Source organism: Styela clava, chromosome 7 (genome assembly GCF_964204865.1).
Source record: "Styela clava chromosome 7, kaStyClav1.hap1.2, whole genome shotgun sequence".
Lineage (NCBI taxonomy): Eukaryota > Metazoa > Chordata > Ascidiacea > Stolidobranchia > Styelidae > Styela > Styela clava.
Genome location: NC_135256.1, coordinates 17,764,501 through 17,784,885, shown reverse-complemented (window position 1 = coordinate 17,784,885; position 20,385 = coordinate 17,764,501). Strand labels below are relative to the sequence as shown.

Below are 20,385 nucleotides of genomic sequence, written 5' to 3'. Positions count from 1 at the left end.
AGCTCTAAATTGCTTTCTGCCTGACACTGAAATATGCGAACGGCAATGCCACATCCGTCATAAGAATACAACATAAGTATACGAATACAAGTATAAACTGTTGCTCGAGGCATCACTTCACATTTTACTCGACGTATTCTGGTAAAAACGGTTGATGTTGTGATGATTACGGAATACTCAACATTGTTTAAACTAAGGAAGTTCCCTTTAGCGTTTCCACTTGTTCGATATAATTCATCTGAATAACGAGGATAACACATTTCACGTACAGCAATGAATCATATTAAAATCCTTATGCAATAAAAAACCAACCAACCATAATATCATATTTGATATATCGGGTATCCTGAACTGATACATGGCTAATGTGAAACTACAGACAATTTTTATTAGTTTTTCTCTATGAAAGATACGACTATAAATCAATTAAATCATGATCAAAAATTTTGAAAAAATAAAGTATAATCAATAAAAAATATGTATTCTGAAAAAATAAGTTCTCGTAATTCTTGATATGTGGGCCTAAGTGTGACCCCTCATCACGATTACGTATACACATCATGGCACATTTAAGTTTACGCTAAGAAAGTAGGTACTAATCTCTTTGTGCCATAGCCTACATGTTTAAGTATACGTCACTTGAAAGTTAATGTATATATGCCCAATATACACGAGCAAAAAACGCCACTGTCGACCACTTTCACCGGGCCCCTCATTGTTCTGCACTTGCATAGTTTGGCCACAAATATTGGTTTCAACCACCATCTCATACGAACCGTGCCTAAATAACTGCCTGTAGTCAGATAATTAGTTATAACTCGTCCAGATAAGACTGTACGGCACGCTATACAATAACAAACAAGAAATCCGGTTCAGAAGTCATCAAGGTGACTCAAAAGACCGCAATTTGGCAGTGCAGTCATATTTACATACTTCTAGGTATCTCCTCTTTTTGTTAAAAAACGTATATTAGTTTGATCGGTGATACATCATAAAGTCCGAAAAATACTAATACAAATATTATAAGGCTAAATATAATATATATAGTTGATTCTGATGCTAACGTTAGATTACCAACATATTGATAACGCCGCCTTGTTGAGTACAGGTACAACTTTGTTTCAAATCTGATGCATATATAATCAATCCGATACGTGCATTGAATGCGTATATTGAATTTATCTATGCATTTCGTTGGTTGCGCATCGTTTTTCAATTCCAGTTTTGTAGTCTGCCGCTAGTTACATATCAGAATAGCAAATACGATATTGAACTCGATATCCAGTTCCAACAAGACTAATGCTAACAAGCTGCTGTTTCAAATTCAGTCACACATGAAATCACTCTGCGTATCAGCCGCTACGGCTGATTAAAATGCTCAGTCTCAACTCTTTCTTTCTATTTCTAATTTACTGTTAAAGTCCCGCGCATAGTTGTATATCTAATCAATTAATTCATTAAAATCGTGTCAGTCTGAAAATCACTGCTCGTCGCCAGATAATTGCTATCTCGGCAATAATCAGCTTCAAAATCAATCAATTTTGCACGGCTTTATTTCACATACAGTATTGCGAAAAAATTGAAACAAGGTTACAAGTAAGTACAGCGATGTACAAAGAAAAGGAGTGGGAACATTTCAATAACAACAAAAAATGAAAAAAATCTTATCTAGAAATGTTTTTCTAATGCAGTTGGCTGATCATTTTTCGGCGGGATAAACGAAGATGACATATGAAGCGGATTTTCAAAGCCAAGCAAGACCACAAAACTTTACTTAGAGGCTTCAATATTAACTCTGAATATTTTGAGTGCTTCGGCTTGCATGTTCTCTCTGATAGTATGTATGAATGTACCTTGATCCTTCAAAATGTTCGGATATTTTTCATAAATCCCACATATTCGTCGTTCACTGGTGTGTTACTATATCATAGAAGAGTAGCACAACCATCTTTGCAGCCATATAACTGGGATTATTAAATTCCGCTTTAATACTATTGCCCTAATGTTGCGTATCAATATTTTCTAAGGATTTCATTGCACATTTAACTTTCTCTGGTGACTTCAGTAGCATTTTGGTTACGATTCGCATTAAACGTCTTTCGCAATTAGATTTACATGATGTGCTCCATCGCTCTTCACGTTCTTCAAACTTTCGCAGACGACCTGAAATTCATAATGAAACACAATATATAACAGTGGTGTAAACATAATCTGATCCAGTATTTACTTGGTTAGCATAACATTATGCTACTAACACTTCATTGAGAATTAAAACAAAGCTGTCTGCTTAAAATGTTGTAACGTCGAGAATGTATTTATTTACAAAAAGGGCCTAATTCTGAACTAACAATATATTCGTGAGGTAGCGGGTGCTCTTCAATGCTTGTAGCGGAGATGACAATATTGTACAGAGTCGGGTAGCGATCATTAACCAATAGGAACAACAGGCAAACTCGATGTTTCATACTATTCATATGTGCAGATTCTATAAACTCCTCAGAGAACGAAGATTAAGAGATGAAGCCACTTCTTAATCAAAGTTGAGTTGTATTTGAGGCACTATTTTTTTCATATTATATCTATTAAAAAAAGGGTTTTATACTTAGACAATAAACTAAATTATATACCAATAAATGAAGTAGTAATTAACGATAGCTATAATTAATATATATTTACCTTCAGTGGTAGCACTCCACAATTGATAAGATCCACTCATTGAAGACATTTTCATATATCTTTCAAAGTTAGAAACTCTCATTCGAATCACATGACGACGATGGGGCTTATCATCTAAAAATTGAGAGCCATTATGAATACAACTGCAATGCCACATTCGGGGAAACAGCAAAGCGCATCATGCGAGTTTAACCCCTGGAAATCCCCCAACAAGGAAGTAGACATTCCGACAGGAAACATCTACAGTCTTTAAAGTGTATAGTAATAATGTTTACCTTTATTCATCGTCCAGTTGTATACTTCCACTGAATCTCCCAATCTCACTGCAATTGCTTGGTCCTTCGATCGTTTGGTGGCTTTGTGCACAAAGCGATAAAGGATAGGATGAACCTTTTTCTCACATTTCGACTGCTCAGATGTTTTAAGTGGAGTTGGTGTCGTCACAGACAGAAAATGCTTATTGTTAACCACCGTCGAGGGGTAGTAAGGTTTATATCCTATATACTGTCGAACGGGGCAAGAAGCGCAACATTTCCCATTTTCTGTTACGGGTTTGGCGCATGGGAGTAACTCATCATCCACACATTTGGGTACCTTGCACTTGACTTCGCCATTCTAAATCAAAATATTGAATTTTAGTCAGAATTAAACGTGTGTTAAATTAAGATTATTAACTTCACAAATAAATCCTTACCATGCATGTACATTCCACGCATTTCAAGTCTCCCAGAATGGGTAACGTTGCTTTCCACCAATCCCCGTGTGCGTATGTCAGAGTTTTGCTAGAAAGCCCAGGCATAACCTGAACTTGACATTGCGCAAATAATGCATTTATTGGAGCGTGAATTTCTGGCTGAACAGAGTCGACTTGTAATAGTCCAAACGCATGAGATGTATCTCTGAAACTAAATGGGGATCCAGAATCAATCCGGCGGGTTGGCCTTGCTGCAAGCGCCTCTTGTAATCTTCGATGGATTTCAAATTGTCTTCGTGTTTTCGTAGTAGACTCACTAAATGTTTGCATATCTTCTTCATTATCGTTGAGCGAATAAAGTCCAAATGCTCGCACGCCAGTCGACTGTTTTGTGTGCTTTGGAAGACTGGCACCGCCAGCAGCATTGAAATCGCTCAAACGTTGGCGCCAGCCAGTAGCAGCACGGTGATTGTCACTCATTGTCGTAAATGGGCTCTGAGCTCTGGCAGGTTCTGATTGCTCATGTTTTTCAGTGAATGTCACACGCTGGGTATATTTCGCCTTGTTATGGAGGTTTGGTTCCTCGTCGTTGGAATCTGGGCACGTCAAACAACAGGTGTTTGGTTGTCTGACAGGATTGGAGCAAGATAGAATTTCTTGACATTTTGCCTGCTTGCATTTGACAACACCATTCTAAATAGAAGACATGTAATTATTTATCAAGTTTTTCGTTGACAATTGCAACGTTACTTTTATCTAAAATTATTAATACTGAATGCTAAAGACATTGATACACCCATTGATATAGAAGAATATGTTTAACATACTTTGAGACAAGCACATTCGATGCAAGGTAACGCTTTGTGCAACTTAGTTGAAGGTTTCCATGTTTCGCCGATTTCATGTTCTATCCCGTCGGTCGCAATGCATTTTCCATGAATTGTTGATCCTAAAAAAATATTCATGTTACTCACTGCTGGAGTATGGAAGAATACCAACCATCAAATATATTATATATATCTGACAACATTCACTTTATAATGAAAAAATTTCCTATTATACATGCGCAGAAACGCATCATTTTCAATATTTTTTTTTGCAAAAAGAACACAAAATGAGTTGTACAATTTTATCGGAATATTTGAATAAACTTTGAAACTTCAATTTGTGTCGCTTTTTGATCACAGTCTAAAACTTAATACCACATCTTATCCATTAATAATAATTGCAGCTGAATAATTTTGCAGCTATCAAAAGTTACCTGATTCGGTTGTGTTGGCCATTGTAGTATACCAGAATACCATGCCGAAGATTAGGTATTTCATTTTTGCTTCTATTTGTTGTAGCTGCAGAGAATATATCACATTGAAAATATCTTATCAATAATGACAGAACGTGTTCGCAAAATTCGGGTTATATACCTCTTCGCCTCATTAGCGCGTCGCGTGCTGATTTTACGACTTCCCGGCGCTTGAGGAGGAGCCGTTCTTATATTTAATCAATTAACTGCACAAAACAAACAATGCATAAAAGGCGTTGCCGCCCGGAACCCCTCGTTGTTCACGACACTCGTTATCAGCGCCGCCTATTCGCTAGGCGCAACAAGATAAGCGTGAGCTGCAAGATTTCGCGGATCAGTCATCAATCAATGGGTTGCCCTCCAATGTATACTGCCGCCACGGATACAAACAGACAATAAGGCGCGGCGTTTGTGTTAACTTGCACCTGCAATAAAAAGCTTCCAACAGCGAGCGTCAGTAACCTGTTGATTCTATAATATATATGCATATTATGCAAAAGAAATTTGCTTGTAGGATTAGCATCTATTAATGACTTCATTATCACCGATAAAACATAAATACTTTCATTATACTACAATAAAAACTATAAACGCTGACGTTGTCCGTGGCCCTATAAAAGTGCAAGTTCTTCATTCAAAGTTCTCGTGACTTATGCGTAATATATATATGTGATTATATAGAAAAACATGTTTATTGAATGAGCACACTCGCCCAGGTGATATTAATTCATTCATATGTATACAAACAAACAAAAAACAATGACAGATTTGCCACATACTCAAATGTCGACAGAAAAAATGTAAAGCATCGATGAATTATTTTGAAACATATTCTTCGCCCTGAAGCTTGAGTGTTCAATTCAAAACGCGCCGCCTTCATTTACGGTCAAATATACATTCACGAGGTAACTACACAAAGTCTTCACAATAAATGAAAGAATACCTCAAAGTCGACTGTATATCGCTTTGGCCACCAAGATCACACTGAGAGGTTCCATTTTACATTTTAATGGTAGGCCTAATAGATATTCTTGCGCTTTAAAACGCTTATTTCCAAAACTTATTGGAGCCAGAAATTAATAATGCAACGAAATTTTAATTTTATACTCTCGATTGGTATTTTTTGATAGAGTTCCATATCAACACATAATTTCGAATGACCTGATTTATGCAACATGTACGCTGTTAATTTACTGAAGGCATGCCACATCACAGAAAACCTGTCGCATTAGGGCACAGAGACATGATGGGATATTAGTATCTAATATCTATCGTCCGAAGAGGGTAGCTGAAAGGATTAACAATATGAAATTGGGCTGCGTGTGTGCGTTGATGCTATATTTAATGAATATATTTAATAACAAGCACGTGTACTACTTTCCGAGTGAACAAATGTCCTTAACTTTCAATTTGATCATTTCTTTAAATTCAAATAATGCTGTGTGGAAGGTTTGGGGATATAAGTCTTCTGTACCTACACATTGGTTATGATTCTAAACCATAAACAACGAAATCTGGCGACAAATGGTGAAAATGCGCTGTTATATCGATTAAATTTGCGTATATATAGAAAATAACAAATGTGAGCCGTAGGGATAAGTCACATAATTTATGAACAGCCCAAAAAAGCTCAGACAAAAGTAACAAAAAAGGGTGAAAAATAGTAAAAACAATAGCTAGTCAGGCGAAGAGAGAAGAAACGTAGAAAACGATCCGTTGTCGCAATATTACATATTTTGGATATACCATCGGTTATGTCATTTGCGCGAATTGAAATTTCAGGTAAAAAGACACAACTTTTTTTTTCAGTTTGGTGGTCAACGTAAAATATTCGTCTCATGTCGAATTATTTATAATTAACCAACTGAGTAGTTTGCCGTAGGTCTCTCCAATTGGAATTTAAAAAAAATATTTGATTGCCTAGTTTAAATCAAGACATTAATAAAGTGGTGCCTCGTCTGCCTATAACTAAATTGCAAACGGAGTATTTGAAATTCAAACAAGCGTGCAATGCTCAAATATTTGAATGGGCACGAAAGCCAAAACAAATCTTTTACATTACCGGTAGCCCACCCTAAGCTTAACTAACAAACTCTCGTCTTCGAATACTTTACTTTTCACAATAACTTACCGTACCTAGTCTACAGTGCGTAATAACCTACGACTTTCGAGTAACAGGAGTTCGCAAAATCAAAACGGAAGAAAGCCGTCACGTTGCCATAAACACGCGTTCACATGAATAAAAATGAAAAAGCATTTTAGATAAAATATCACATATCCCCGGATTAGTAGGAAATTTAGTAACAAGTGAAAGTAACAGTCTTCTAGCGACAACGACAATCTTTAACTCCTGAAAAGGTGAAGCAATTGGTCCAGTAGTTATAGAGAAAAGCTATTTTTTCACAACAACATGAGAAAAGAAGAAAACAACAACATGATAATAAACGATCAACATGTCAAATTTGTGTCCAATAAAAATTTAGATTCTGGAAATTGGCGAGAAACTCCATAAAAAATAGGACACGTTTTAAGAATGATGACCATGAAAAAACAAGAGGGCGATGCTAAAATAAATGGACACGAAATAGTACCGGTATGTAGTTTATTCTCACGACTTTGCCAGACCGCAAACGCGGAGGTGGCACCGTCACAAAGAGCACAAATGAAAATAATTTCGAAATGACTCTAAATTTCAAAGCAATTGGTCCGTCCGTTTTTTTCACATCAAGAAAAATAAAAAGAATACTAACAACATGGTCAACAACAACATAACAACATAATGATCCATATGTCCATTTCGTGTTCAACAACAACAACATAATATTAACGAAACGATCCATAGGTTCATTTCTCGTCCAACAAGACTGGTTTTGCAATCGGTAGAAAAGATACAATAATTTCAAAAAATAGACCAACTTTCTCGAAGGCTTATTATTCGTTCAAAGTCCCTTCATTATAGAAATTCTTCAAGTGAACGCGATCCATAAATCAGCGGAGAGGCACTCATATAGACAAATACCCTTCGTAAGATTGGAATATTGGTAGACGAAACGTTACAGAAATATATGTGTGTTAAAAGTGCAGCAAGACTTTTTAATCACTTTTAGGACAACCACCGGTGTTACGACTTACTTTACTAATCAATTCTATGGTTTGGTTCGATTAACTATTAAATTAACTCTTACCATGGCCGACATTAACTGGCGGACGTCCGTCCGAAAGTCCCCTTTCCCACTATAATTTTTTTTCTCTTCTCAAATTGTGGTCATCTGACTACTGGTAAAAACCGTTATTCATTATGACGTCACTAAAGATTCTACTGTTTGATCACAATGAACTATTATCAACTCTTCGGCTTTATAGAAATTGTATTTCATTCTGATTTCAACCCCTATCAAAGGTAAGTTGTTTGATATTTTCGCCATCTCTTAAATAGTGTTTTGGAACTGTTTTCTATTCATTCCTCCTATTTAGTCATAGGCAATGGGAAAGGGAAGAAGAATAAGAGTTTTTCGACGCCAACTCGGCTGGAAAAATTCAATTAATAAAGCGGCCAAAGCTTTGAAAAAATTGGCAAAAATTTTTTGCAGACGACAACAAGAAGAACTTGAAAAGGTTGGATAAATATGTTTTAATGGTATAATTAAACAAATATATCTATTATATTGCAACAATAGTTGATATTCTTCATACTGGGAGATAGATAATTTGATGCATTCTCGCGTACAGAATTAAAGCTCTTTCCATGAATGAAATTAATTTGCTTTTGCATAGATTTATGACGTCATAATGTACTGGTAAGCAGAACCCAGACGCATTCTACTTTTCTAAGAAAAGTTGGATTTTTGCTAAACCCTGTAATGTTGTATACTAATAATGAGGTGGTCTACACGTGTCAAATAATACAAATATAGTAGCTAGGCTATAGCTATCACAGAACAAAACATATATGTAGACACATTTTAGTTCTCAATATGAATATATAGAGATGCTCGCTGTGTTTGTTGGTGTTGAACTTTTTTGATGGCCTGTACAACCGTCTTCACAAAGTGTTCTATTCTGCCGGCACATGATCTGCCCTGCCACTATAAATTTCCAATGCGTTTGCTACAATGACCATTGCAAACTTTTCGAACAAATATCCCCATCAGTAGCACATAGCCATTTTTTTAGTAACTGTCGGAATTTTTGACTTCACTTATCACTTCGTGTGAGATTCTGAAAACGGAGAATTCAAACTTTCGACTCCTACTTTGATATAAGTGGAGGATTAGCCTGGATAGGCAGTCTTACCGTTGGGCGTAATGCACGTAAGCCTATGTTCCAAAACAATATTATAAAATATGATGTCTCCATACCACAATTCTTTCATACTTTTAAGAGATTCGCTCATTGAATAAGTATGAGACATTTATTACCTGTAATTGACTTTTCAGGATCCATCCAAAGGAGAGTTACCTCCTGCAGTCTTGAATATCATACTTGACTGGGCACGAAAACAGTCTAAGAAGGTCGGTATCTCTGTTATATATACCTATACGCACGAACTTTTGTGCCATATCAGGTGTGAGCAAGGTTTTTGAACCAAGGGTCAAAACTTTTGCCCAACTAGTCTGGCAGGCCATGTATGTGTGACGTAAAAAGTTAAATTTTATGAACAATATTTACAGTGTTACAAGCAATGAGGGAAAACAATAAGCCCCGTTTCAAAACTAAATTTAACCTCTATTTTAACAAATTCCCTGAGCTATTTTCAGCTAAAACATAAAAATTTGGTTTCAGTTTGGTTGTGGCAGCATCAGGCGGGCCAGATTATATTACCCAACGGGCCGGGCCGTACTTTGCGCATGTCTGTGCTAGATCCTAGAATCTGGATCGCGAGCATAAGCTGATATTTGCATGACTTTTGCAATTTCCTCTAACTGTATACTTTGACAAGTGTATTCTATTGATATAGTTTTAGAAATATGTCTCAATATAATTAGGTGGTGCACCCCAAGGTGTACCATGTGTGTACTAATTTTACACGAGTTGGTTCCCGTGCTCTCAACGAAAGGCGAAAAGAATATAAAATTTTAAGCGGACAATGGTGAGCTGAGAGTTATACATAGGCTTATCCTTGTGGCAGAGATGCCATTAGATAGCGATTTCACAAGATTTGAAACACTACTAATTTATACCGCCGAAAAAGGATGAATAGAACTGAAAGTTTATGATAAACATTTTGTGGACAAGTGGTAACGGGATGGGAAAGTATAAACGAGGGTTGTCCAACCTTTATATCCGAAGGGCCACATATATATATTCACGATTGATTGTGCGGGCCACTTGGCATGGTAGTTATGTTCTCGTTTTCACTACACCGACTACAGGATAATGAAAAAACAAACCAGGTCCTTACACTAAAATTATAAGAACAATGAAAATACGAAGATACAGTAAAGTCGAAAGTTTTTACCAAACATAGATATTTCAATGTGAAGTATGACGCTGCTTTTACCCAACAAGTTTGTCAATATTCGGTATCAATATTACGCCAACATTCGCGCGTTTGAACAACGAGGAATAATATTTTTATTAGAAGTTTTAATTCAATAGAGGCTCAGATTTGTGAAAGACATTGGGCTTCGAATAATACCGCGCGGGCCATTCGGAAACCTTCGGAGGGACACATGTGGCCCGCGGGCTATGTGTTGGACGACCCTGGTATAGAGTAGACAGTCGCGGACAAAAAGTTTTAGACGATCAAAATCATCGGTAGTCAAGAATTGACTTTAATAACGAAGGAGGTCATTTCTGAGAACCGATGTTAGGGTCCAAAGTTTTATCGAACTGCAATTTGACGTGTGGCAGTCACAGTTACGGAGGCCAACGCTATAGCTCTAAAACTTTATCCGGTCAGTACCTAGGCAACAATATTCTGTTATCGATTGGTCACTAATGGATGTAATTATATATGATAAAATAGAATAAGCATGATTTTATTTACAGCTGTGTGTATGCATGCAAAGTCAAGAGAGAGAAACGGAGAATTTTGAGGGAGATCTTCCGGTGAGAAATGACACACCTGTCATCGACGTATTCTGCACTTTTTTTAGTGATTTTTTCGTTCATTCCAAACAATTATTTTGAAGTATCCAATTTAGAACGGTCCTGCTATGCTTTCTGAATGATTCTGAGTCTTTTCCCGGCACTCCCGTAGTGTGTGTACCAAGTTAGGGTTAGGCCATAATTTCATTCCGATTGTCCTCAGCTTAATTCACGAGTTCGGGTACTGTCTGTGTTAGCCAAGTGAATATATCCCCTGCTCATAAGCTTCCGTCCCTTTACCAAACTTGATGTAAAGTAGGCGAACAAAATTAGTTACCTCCGCATTGGTACACACACTTTTAGAGCGCCGTCTTTTCTTCCTCGTACAGCCTAATGTCTAATTTTCAGCACACTAGGTGAGTTGATGGTAGTGTGGTAAATACGCCAATATAATAATGCCCTAGTTTCACATAACGCTTTGAGTCAATATGGTGGGCCTCAAAAATATGCATATATATATATTACTTTATACACGTGAAAATCAAAAATTTCAGAGAACAAAGCACCTTAAGATCAAAACGGAAGAACACGCTTATATGTTTGCGTTTCAGTCGACACCACTGGCACCAGATGCTACAAAAAGCCTTTCCGTATGCAGTCAGCCTGCCAGACTAGTTCAAAACGCATGTTGTTCTGGACATCACAATAAAAACAACAAAAGAGAGGAAGCAACAGCTTTGTGTTATCAACTATCACCGTCGTTTTCAGAAGAGGTAAATAATATTTTGTGACTAGAGTGTTTAAATTTTCCCGACTAGTACAATTGATTTGATTTTACAGCCTTGAATCTTTGACCTAAAGCCCTAAATATATATAACTGGCATGTGTGGGACAATCAAGAAAGTTGGGATAGCCGCTTCATTCCGGCTGCATTTTATTGCGGTTTAATTTTACTGAAGGCAACAGGAAACGTCGACTTATCGAGTTGTCATAGAATTACTTTTTTTTGCTTTACACCGCGCTCTATCACTGTATTTTTCAATCTTCTTTCCAGGATCTTAGTCGTGAAGCAACTCCTCCACATCCATTTGAAAAAATATTGAGGGAACGAAATAGTCTCGAATACATTGAGAGAGTGAGTTTATGTTAAATACTGTTATATATTTGTTATTGCGCTGCGCACAATATCGTCTTAATAAAACTTGATTTTTCTTTTTCAGATGGACATAGAATATGCTAAAATTAGATCATTGGTAAGACTATTAATAATAACGATTTTAAGTTAGGATATGACTGCGATATATATTAATACAGAATCCTTTCTTTCTAATTTACAGGATTCAGATGGAAGTGAATCTCCCGACTACATGCTGGCTCTTTCACGTTCACGTGAAGTGTGTATTTTTTATGCCCAAAGTTGTTTTATTGTAGTTCTACTATTTCAATTCTTGCTTTCATTGAATATTTCATCCATGCATATTTACTTTATAATTCCAGGTCAAGCAAAGACCAAGTTTCTTTTCGGATTGGAACAGGGTAAGTTATATCTAGATTCTAGAATAGTGATATATAAACATAGGATAGTTGGGAAAACTCTTTCGAAACTCCAATACAATTGAACCAGTTCAACAACCAGGTCATATATGCCAGTAGGCCGTTATAACCATGGAGATATGGAGGTTCGTAATGAATATTGCACTGCTATCTATTTTTATGTTTCGGTTAGCATCTTTTGATAAAAGCGCTAGTTACCTCAACTATGTAATTTAAAATTGTATAACCTTTTATCGACTTGTCAAGATTTCAGCATATGACTTAAACCAGTTCTAGTCGAAAATTCTAATAATAATGTCAAATTCGCTATACCAATGCCTTCAGCTTTTTCGTTGTCCAAAACTATTGTCGTTATTATAACCTGTCATGGGAACATATCATGGTATAAACCTTTAGGACTAATCGGGACTCATGATTGTATCCATAGCTCACAGTTTTTTTTTTAAATTTGAATATTTTTGCTTCGTTCCAGCCGAATCCATTTTTCAGTCTGCCAGGAAACACACCACCTCCTTTTCCATCAGACTGGAATTTTAACAAGGAATCAAAGGTTAGAGATAAATTTCACGATTCGATATACAGGGTCTGTTACCAGAACTCACAACTCAAATACTAGTATGTTGTCCCTGAAATCGTTTTTCAATTGCATATTTGATTTCATACATAATGCTTTTATTCATTTCTTACACATTTGACAGGATTGTCTCGAATGTAAATCATTTACTCCTGCCGCTTCCCCTGAGCCGGAATGTGAAGAGGCCAAAGATGCTACAGATGAAATATCCGAGGTTTGATGCGTAGTTTGTATACTATATAGGCCTACGTGCAGTGATGAGCTGGAGAAATTATAACAACCGGAACGCACCTAATTCGCAAAAATGTAATATATTTACAACACGACGCGGATGTTTACAGAAAATTTTGTCTGGTCTAAAATAGAGCCGAAGAACTACAATGAAATATGAAGAAATTATCTCAACCATGTCTATGTCCATGGGGTCAAAGGTCGGGGAAACATCTATTACGCGTTACTGATGTACTAATCATTTGCGTGATGTGATGTAAAAAGAATTACGAATTGTGAATATGATATAACAAAATATAAATTAATAACTAGGTTTACCATAGAAATAAGAGTTTTTGTACCATAATTTTATTTTAACAACAGGAACGCAAATGCAATAAAATGTCCAACAAACAGAACGCCGTTCCGGTGCGTTCCGGCTACAGCTCACCACTGCCTACGTGTATATTACAGAGAATAATATCATTTATTTCTCCCACGATAAATAGTGATATTGTTTGTGATTTGCATAATCAATCTTTTACCAAAATAGTTGGATTTAAAAAGAAACACATATCATTATCATATTCATTATTTAAGCATTCCGCTTTCAGTGGGTATAAAAGTTTTTCTCCGCACCCTTACCAAAATGTACCAGTGATCAGTTTAGTAGTGAGTTCAAAGTTCAATAGGATATAGACAGAAGCGTTCACCAATCTAAGTTTCATTCTACATTTATATCAACAGGTCAAAACCGCTGATATTGAAAAGGAGAAAACATCAGACATTCAGGTTAAATTTTTCATAAATCATAATTGTTCATGTAGCCCTTACATGCAACTCATCTCAAACTATCCAAATTATTTTTTTAGATTGCAATGGTAGTAGCTGAAAGAATGAACTGGATGCTTGAACAAGTTGATAATGTCCTTGGAGAAAATTTATCTTATGATTGCAAAATCACAGTAAGTTAATAAGTTTTGGGCTTGCAGCACGTGAACTTGTCATCACGAATCCGAATAAATTAACGTTCGAATGTAATTTTTTTCAGTACATTACAGGAAAAAGGCGGTACCATAAGAAATATTGGTCAAACTTAAAATCTTTAGAGCATACATTAACAGTTGTTTCAAACTTTTTTAATACCACTGATTTTAGAACCTAATTTCTGTCGTGTTTATCAGTAAATTACTTACCGTAATTCTATGCAAAACCGTATGTCTAATACTTTTTACCGATGTCGTTATTCAAATGAAGAGTGAGCTTACTAAACTGAAAATTATTATTTATTTCATTTTGTATATTTACAGGATTACGCGGAACTCGATAAGACCGATGTTCTTTCGATATCAAGTAGCAACTCTTTCCAAGTAAGAAAATTTAATTTTATTTTTAGTATTATTTGCCAGATATATTTTAGAAGCGTCAGTTTATCGAATTAGTCGGAGGAATTTATAGTGAAAGACAATGGCGGTTTTGAAGTCAACGATGAATGTGATGATATAAATGTGGGTGTTATTTCATTTTATCAATTGTCTGTACGAAAATATTCATATCCATCACATCAAGAAAAACGCTTCAAAAATATTTCTGTTTTGCTACATTTTGTCATAGTTCATGACTGTAAACTTTTTAACATTTTTATTTCAGCTTGATAGTTTATCCGTATCATCGGTCGATACGAGTTCAGAAGACAAAGAAGAAATCAACATTCGCGAAGTTTGTTTAAATTCTATTCTCAATTTTGCATTTTATAAATATGTAAAATTTGTGCCAAAGACAATATTCTTCCATAAATCTCAATTCTATTAAATTCTAGAAAGTATATTCTAAAAAGTTAGGGTTAGTTTTCACAGCAAAATATTATACAGGTTTTGTAACTACATCTGAAATTGATTCTTTGCAGCTCGATTCAAAAGCAACTTTCGTTGTTGACGGCGAACTTGCTGATGCTACTTCTCTGATTTCTGTAAGTAAATTCATACAGAATAACAATAAAATACTTTGCACTAATATTAAATTAACGCAACAAATTCATTATAGACTGACGAAACATGTGAACAATGGGTTGATGACATTTTGTTTGGTGAATTGGAAGTCGTTGGTAGAGAGGTAAGTATGATAGATATTATTAAAATATTTTTGGAATTCTATCAATGTGCTGGAGTCGGGACGTTTTTGTATTTTACAATTATTCTCAGTCAACAACCTCGTAGAACAGATGTTTATCACATTTTACCAAAGATAACTGAGGAAATATTATTGGCGGGATTGGTATAATCTTCGATTATATAGGCAGCCGCGTTCGAACTTCTACGTTTAGTTCCCTCAATTTAAAAACTCTAATCCATGGCTAACTTGTACTAATCCGCATGCCTCAAGTCCAACACGATTACAATATCGTTGTTATTATTACAGATGATGTCACGAGCGACATATATTATTGAACATGATACAAACGACCCGGAGTCAATTGTAAGATACTATGATAAGTTTTATTTGTTGGAAAGTTATAATAAAAGTATATTATTACATCGCATACAGCAGACAAATTCAGACAGATAGGCTTTATGCAAATTGTCGTACAATTTATTTTTCCTTTTCGATTTCCACCTCTTGGGCTATATTGATAAAATCTTTAAAAAAACATTATCTAAATGTGACTGATTATCCAGAGCCCTGTAGCAAGCCAATTCGCTTTCAAATTATCATTCGTATTCTAAAAATTTAGTATTATTCATATCAATATTTCATAGATTGAGGAAAAATCAGAAACTCCCATCCAAGACATGATAAACGAAATTCTTGAAAACACGAAAAGTTTGATGAAAGATGAAAAAGTTAGTTGATTCAGTAATATAAAGTTCAAGAGCGCAACATAAATGCATCAGTTAATTAATTTTTTTAATACATATTAAGAGAGACGAAAGAAATCTTAAAACAACGAAGTCATGTTCAAAGGAAGATCCTGAAGAGATCGATCAATTTATACAGTTTAGTTGTAATATGCTAATATTTGTGTCTGATCCTGGCAAACTAAACGATCGAAGTTTGAATAACCATACCGAGTGAATTTCGATATAAAATACTAAATTTATTTGCTTATAAAACTTTGGTTAATGTAGAATCAATTTAAGAAAAAATTCTCCTCCTATATTTTCCATGACCACTTTTTCATGTTTTATCTATTTCATCCAAGAAAATATTCGAGATTCTAAACTCAAACAACATGCTTCAAATCGTGTGTCGGCACAAAATATATTCTCTCAAATTTACTGTTTGACGTTCATTGTATCAAATTTTGTTATAGATCTACAATATTCTCAAATACTCATTCCTGAGTTTATATATCAGTCTCAGTTGACAACAGAGTTTGTCTCAAGAATGGAGCTAGGTCTTAACAGTCAGAGTTTTTTTCCTTTACACATTAATTTTCCATCTTAAAATTGCAGGATTTTCTTTCCGAACCAGCATCATTATAAGCAAAAGGACATCAATGTGAGAGCATCCTGTCTTCAATTCATTCGGCAACAAGGGACAGGATAATTTGGCAGCAATTTTACAAAAATGTTTAATGCAAATTTATCGGAAATGGATAATATGCAGGATAAAGACAACGAGACAACTTTAGGCTTAATGGTTTTGCTATTCGTATTTCTGTAGTGTTGATATTATTTATCTCATAGTCTAACGTAATTTGATATTATATACGTAATAGTATTTTTTTTTATTCGAGGTGGCTCAAAGCAAGGTCGTGGGTCATCGTTTACAAGGAATTGGTGTGACTGATACCACTGATTTGCTGAGAGCAACGATTTCATTCATTGTTGTGACAGAGATGTTTCTGAATGACGATTGATGTGGGACTCAAAGCAATTCACTTCAATACTGTCAGAGTAACGAGTATTTAGAAATAATTTCACAAATTTTCATAAAAGAATTCATAACAGAAAGCTAACATACGGAATCTTTATAGGTAATTCATTTGAACTTTTTTAAATTTGGCATTTCGACAAGAATTTTGTGGAGTGGCTTTTGAAACATTTTGCTTTCTGTTGTATTTACTGTGATATGAAACGCGATTTAAAAAATTCAAGAACTGTTAAACCTTGAACTTTCAAAGATACTTATATATTTTTCTCAGGCGAGGTGACAAATCGCCACTGTATTTAAGATCACCAAAGTAACCGATGTGTTAACATCACCTACATTTAATTCGGCTTTCCTGTAAAACCAATCCACAATATTTGTTTTGTGGCGCTTTTATTACCTTTCCACTCCAAACAAGACTCCCCGCAAGCAGGTTCGGCTTTGGTTACCCAATTTATCATATCTTAGGCGAGGTGGCGCTAGGACTCGACGTGTTTAAACATATTATTCAAACTTGGTTATCAATATGTCATTACACGTTTAATGGCAATGACAGTTCAGTGTATAAACGTGTATTGTTATTGTTTGTACTCGTGGTATCTTTTCATATAGTGTAAGTGTGTGTGTATTGGTTTGGCATGTGTAAACCCGAGTCAGACTTTAGGAACATTTTTGGAAACGACGATTATATTAAAATGACGTATGTTTTTAAACATAGCGACTCGACTCGAACTTTAATTTGAAATAGCATGGTCATCTGAGTCCCGAAATGTACATTGGATACTGTCCGACTTCGATTAGACCGAAGTTACACGTTGTCAAAAAGTACACCGTCTTTCTTCAGCGAAAATGAAGTTAGACGAGACTTACCTCTAATGATTTGCAAGACTCGACTTCTACTTGAGTTGATCTAACCCTGTCATGTGTTTTATGTTTCTTTTGAGACATTTCACTGTACTTTTCACTGTGATGATTTCGAGTGTTTCATTTTATTCACATTTTTTCATTAATCTCGTTTCAGTCAATAAAAAACAATTGGATTTGTTCATTAAGGGGTACGGGGTATGCGGCAATATCAGTGATATTACATACGGTGCCCTGGGATTCCATATTGGAACATTTCTGGGTCGTGAGTGTACCTATTTCTCATAACCACCACCCTTCCTACGGTACGGATTACACAAAATAATATTATAAGACCAAATGCCATAATTTTAAACTTCATTTTTAAAAGTTCAACTCGCTAAATAATATTCCCCAACTACTTAAGCGCAAAATCCCGTTCTTCAAAATTGAATCCGTGTCAAATCACACTTCATTCTTGAATAACTTTATTTTTTTTCAACAGTTTCCTTTCATAAAAATATAGGGATTCTGCATATATATCTCTATTAGAATTAGGCGCTGGCTCAGTACATGTCAAAAAAGAAAATTTAAATTGCATTTCAATTTCATTATGTTTATTTTATCAGTTTATATTTTAAAATTTGGAAATTTTATTACATTATTTATAGGTTACCTCGGTGAGAAATAATCCTGGAAATAACGACCGTAGATTTTACATTTACATTTGTCCTAATAATATATTTAGGCTGATACTGATTATATACTGTGCGATGAATTCTGACTACAGTTCGTAACTGTCAGATAATCTGCGTTTTATATCAATAAAAATGTATGTACGAAGAGTACATGCTGCTAGTGTTTAGTTCCGAAAAATATTTGATTCAATATTATCGAGTGTGCGACCATTGCCGCGGCAAAAAGCATCACTCTAATACGATTTTATCTACGGGCTGTACGAATTTTAGTTAGTCGGGTATTTCGTTTTCAGATGTATAGACTTGATGGTGGAGGGAATTGTAGCCGACCAGCGATTACGTGAACCACCCTACGACGGCGAGGAGTCCAGCAATCATCTCACATATGGGATTCGAACCTGAGAACCCACGAAGGGTAATCAGAGGTGTTGTGGCAAGCGTATTTCTAACGCTTAGCACGATGCGCCACGAGTCCGGCTTCAGGGCATTCCCTCGTCATGTTGACAACCCAGATACAATCGACTCAATGCTAGGCAAATGTGCAATTAAACATGTTTGCGAACCAAAGCATGAGTAAGAATTTGTATTATTTTTTGTGTTAAATTATTTGGTAGCTAAACATCCAAGCAACTCTTCAGCAACTAAGAATGTGCATTGGTGAAACTTTTCCAGTACTTAGCCAAGTACTTTAATTGATCCTGCTTACAATAAAATAAATGAATAGTGTAGTAAATATTCTATCAGAAATAAAATGCAAGATATAGCCTCAGGCGACGAATAATGTGAAGCCTTTTGATGAGTATGGCATCAAATCCAACGCCCTCAGGGAGAAAATACAATTTACTCATGCGAATAAAAAAGAGAAAGGCAAATGAGTCGCGTAACGACGTGACAAAGTTTATCGGCCGGTTCACTGGCCAGTTTGATGTCCGCGAATGTCGTGTTGTTAGAAGTCGGAAGGTTGAGAAGAAATGGTGCTGTGGTAAGAGTGACATTTGTCAATGAAATTAAAAACATTAGTTAAAACAGAAATCTATAATCTATCTAGGCTATAAGATATTCTATAGTTCACTCTAGTACCATATGAACACAAAAACTCAGTTACCCCATGGCAAAATAATTCCAGAATTATGACCAGTTAATTGACACAAAAATGGGAAGTAGGCTACAAATATTAAAGTCCATTATTTTTCGCCCTAACACAGCAAAATACTGACAAAACCGGAATATCTAAGGTTAGACTGAATAAAACTGAAGATATGTTTATACTGTTATCTGGGTATAGCCCAGGGCCAGGCTCTGTCTGTAACACCAGCACAACTGACACTGCACAGCAGAACAGTGAGCAGGTGAGACAATGTCTGAATGTGGTGGTACAGTGTTCAGGGTTGCCATATTGACTTTTTAAGGCCAAATTTGCCATTTTTTTCGCTTTTTCCAAACACGTTTGGCGTCAGAATTTCTGTTTGGCTTTTTTAGGTCTCTTTTAGTGTCTATTATCAAAATCATATGAGATACAATATTTATATTTAGTGTATAACAACAACCTATTGCTACTTACCGTAACATTTGGATTTCCCCGAGCATCGATTTCCTTGTTCATTATCTTAACCATAACCAATTACTGAATTAAAAATAATGTCAGTTTCTGCAGCTGCTCAGATAGATGTTCAAGCAGGGTCAAGCAGTAAGCAGGGTCAAGCAGTAAACATTCTGACATTGCCTCGTTTTTTTTTTATTTTGCGCGTTATTTGTCAGTTTTCAGTTCTGTTTCCAAAAAATAACTTAATTGACATTATGCCCAGCTATCCCAGGACTGCAGGAACTTTAGTTTAGTTGCAGTAATCAAAATTTAGTCTCACGAACGATATGATCAACAACAGTAAAATTAGCTATCAGTACTGCAGTAGTCCACCTGCGGGCAGGGGGTTGGATA

At 35.6% G+C, this 20,385-nt stretch overlaps 2 protein-coding genes across 6 annotated transcripts; one reads left to right on the top strand and one right to left on the bottom strand.

The window, feature by feature from the left end:
- Positions 1–1,535: 1,535 nt before the first annotated feature.
- LOC120328843 (chordin-like protein 1) lies at positions 1,536–6,948 on the bottom strand. 4 transcript variants are annotated; one of them, XM_078114825.1, is made up of 7 exons: positions 6,807–6,948; positions 4,632–4,716; positions 4,198–4,319; positions 3,371–4,063; positions 2,952–3,291; positions 2,677–2,790; positions 1,536–2,163 (listed from the first exon to the last, which is right to left on the bottom strand). In XM_078114825.1, the coding sequence occupies exons 2-7, from the start codon at positions 4,693–4,695 to the stop codon at positions 2,000–2,002; spliced, it is 1,497 nt and encodes a 498-aa protein (XP_077970951.1). In that variant the 5' UTR covers positions 4,696–4,716; positions 6,807–6,948; the 3' UTR covers positions 1,536–1,999. The 4 variants fall into 4 exon arrangements, with proteins under 4 accessions (XP_077970951.1, XP_077970950.1, XP_039251323.2 ...); XM_078114824.1 differs by having other exon boundaries at positions 6,802–6,944; XM_039395389.2 differs by lacking the exon at positions 6,807–6,948 and adding an exon at positions 4,792–5,120.
- Positions 6,949–8,030: 1,082 nt separating this feature from the next.
- On the top strand, positions 8,031–18,205 carry LOC120328639 (uncharacterized). Of its 2 annotated transcripts, none has more exons than XM_078114580.1 (21): positions 8,031–8,070; positions 8,145–8,285; positions 9,107–9,181; positions 10,662–10,721; positions 11,312–11,473; positions 11,755–11,835; positions 11,921–11,953; positions 12,038–12,094; positions 12,198–12,236; positions 12,727–12,804; positions 12,953–13,042; positions 13,786–13,830; positions 13,911–14,003; positions 14,349–14,408; positions 14,689–14,757; positions 14,945–15,007; positions 15,082–15,150; positions 15,457–15,513; positions 15,795–15,878; positions 15,958–16,031; positions 16,491–18,205. In XM_078114580.1, the coding sequence occupies exons 2-21, from the start codon at positions 8,154–8,156 to the stop codon at positions 16,582–16,584; spliced, it is 1,515 nt and encodes a 504-aa protein (XP_077970706.1). In that variant the 5' UTR covers positions 8,031–8,070; positions 8,145–8,153; the 3' UTR covers positions 16,585–18,205. The 2 variants fall into 2 exon arrangements, with proteins under 2 accessions (XP_077970706.1, XP_077970705.1); XM_078114579.1 differs by having other exon boundaries at positions 11,255–11,473.
- Positions 18,206–20,385: the final 2,180 nt, after the last annotated feature.

Coding starts and splice junctions, on each gene's coding strand:
- LOC120328843 (XM_078114825.1), bottom strand. CDS start 4,695: ATGAAATACCTAATCTTCGGCATGGTATTCTGGTATACTACAATGGCC. Junction 4,064..4,197: donor TCGAATGTGCTTGTCTCAAA/GTATGTTAAACA, acceptor TCTTCTATTTAG/AATGGTGTTGTCAAATGCAA. Junction 2,164..2,676: donor GTGGAGTGCTACCACTGAAG/GTAAATATATAT, acceptor TATGAATTTCAG/GTCGTCTGCGAAAGTTTGAA.
- LOC120328639 (XM_078114579.1), top strand. CDS start 8,154: ATGGGAAAGGGAAGAAGAATAAGAGTTTTTCGACGCCAACTCGGCTGG. Junction 11,836..11,920: donor GTCTCGAATACATTGAGAGA/GTGAGTTTATGT, acceptor TTTCTTTTTCAG/ATGGACATAGAATATGCTAA. Junction 13,831..13,910: donor AGAAAACATCAGACATTCAG/GTTAAATTTTTC, acceptor TTATTTTTTTAG/ATTGCAATGGTAGTAGCTGA.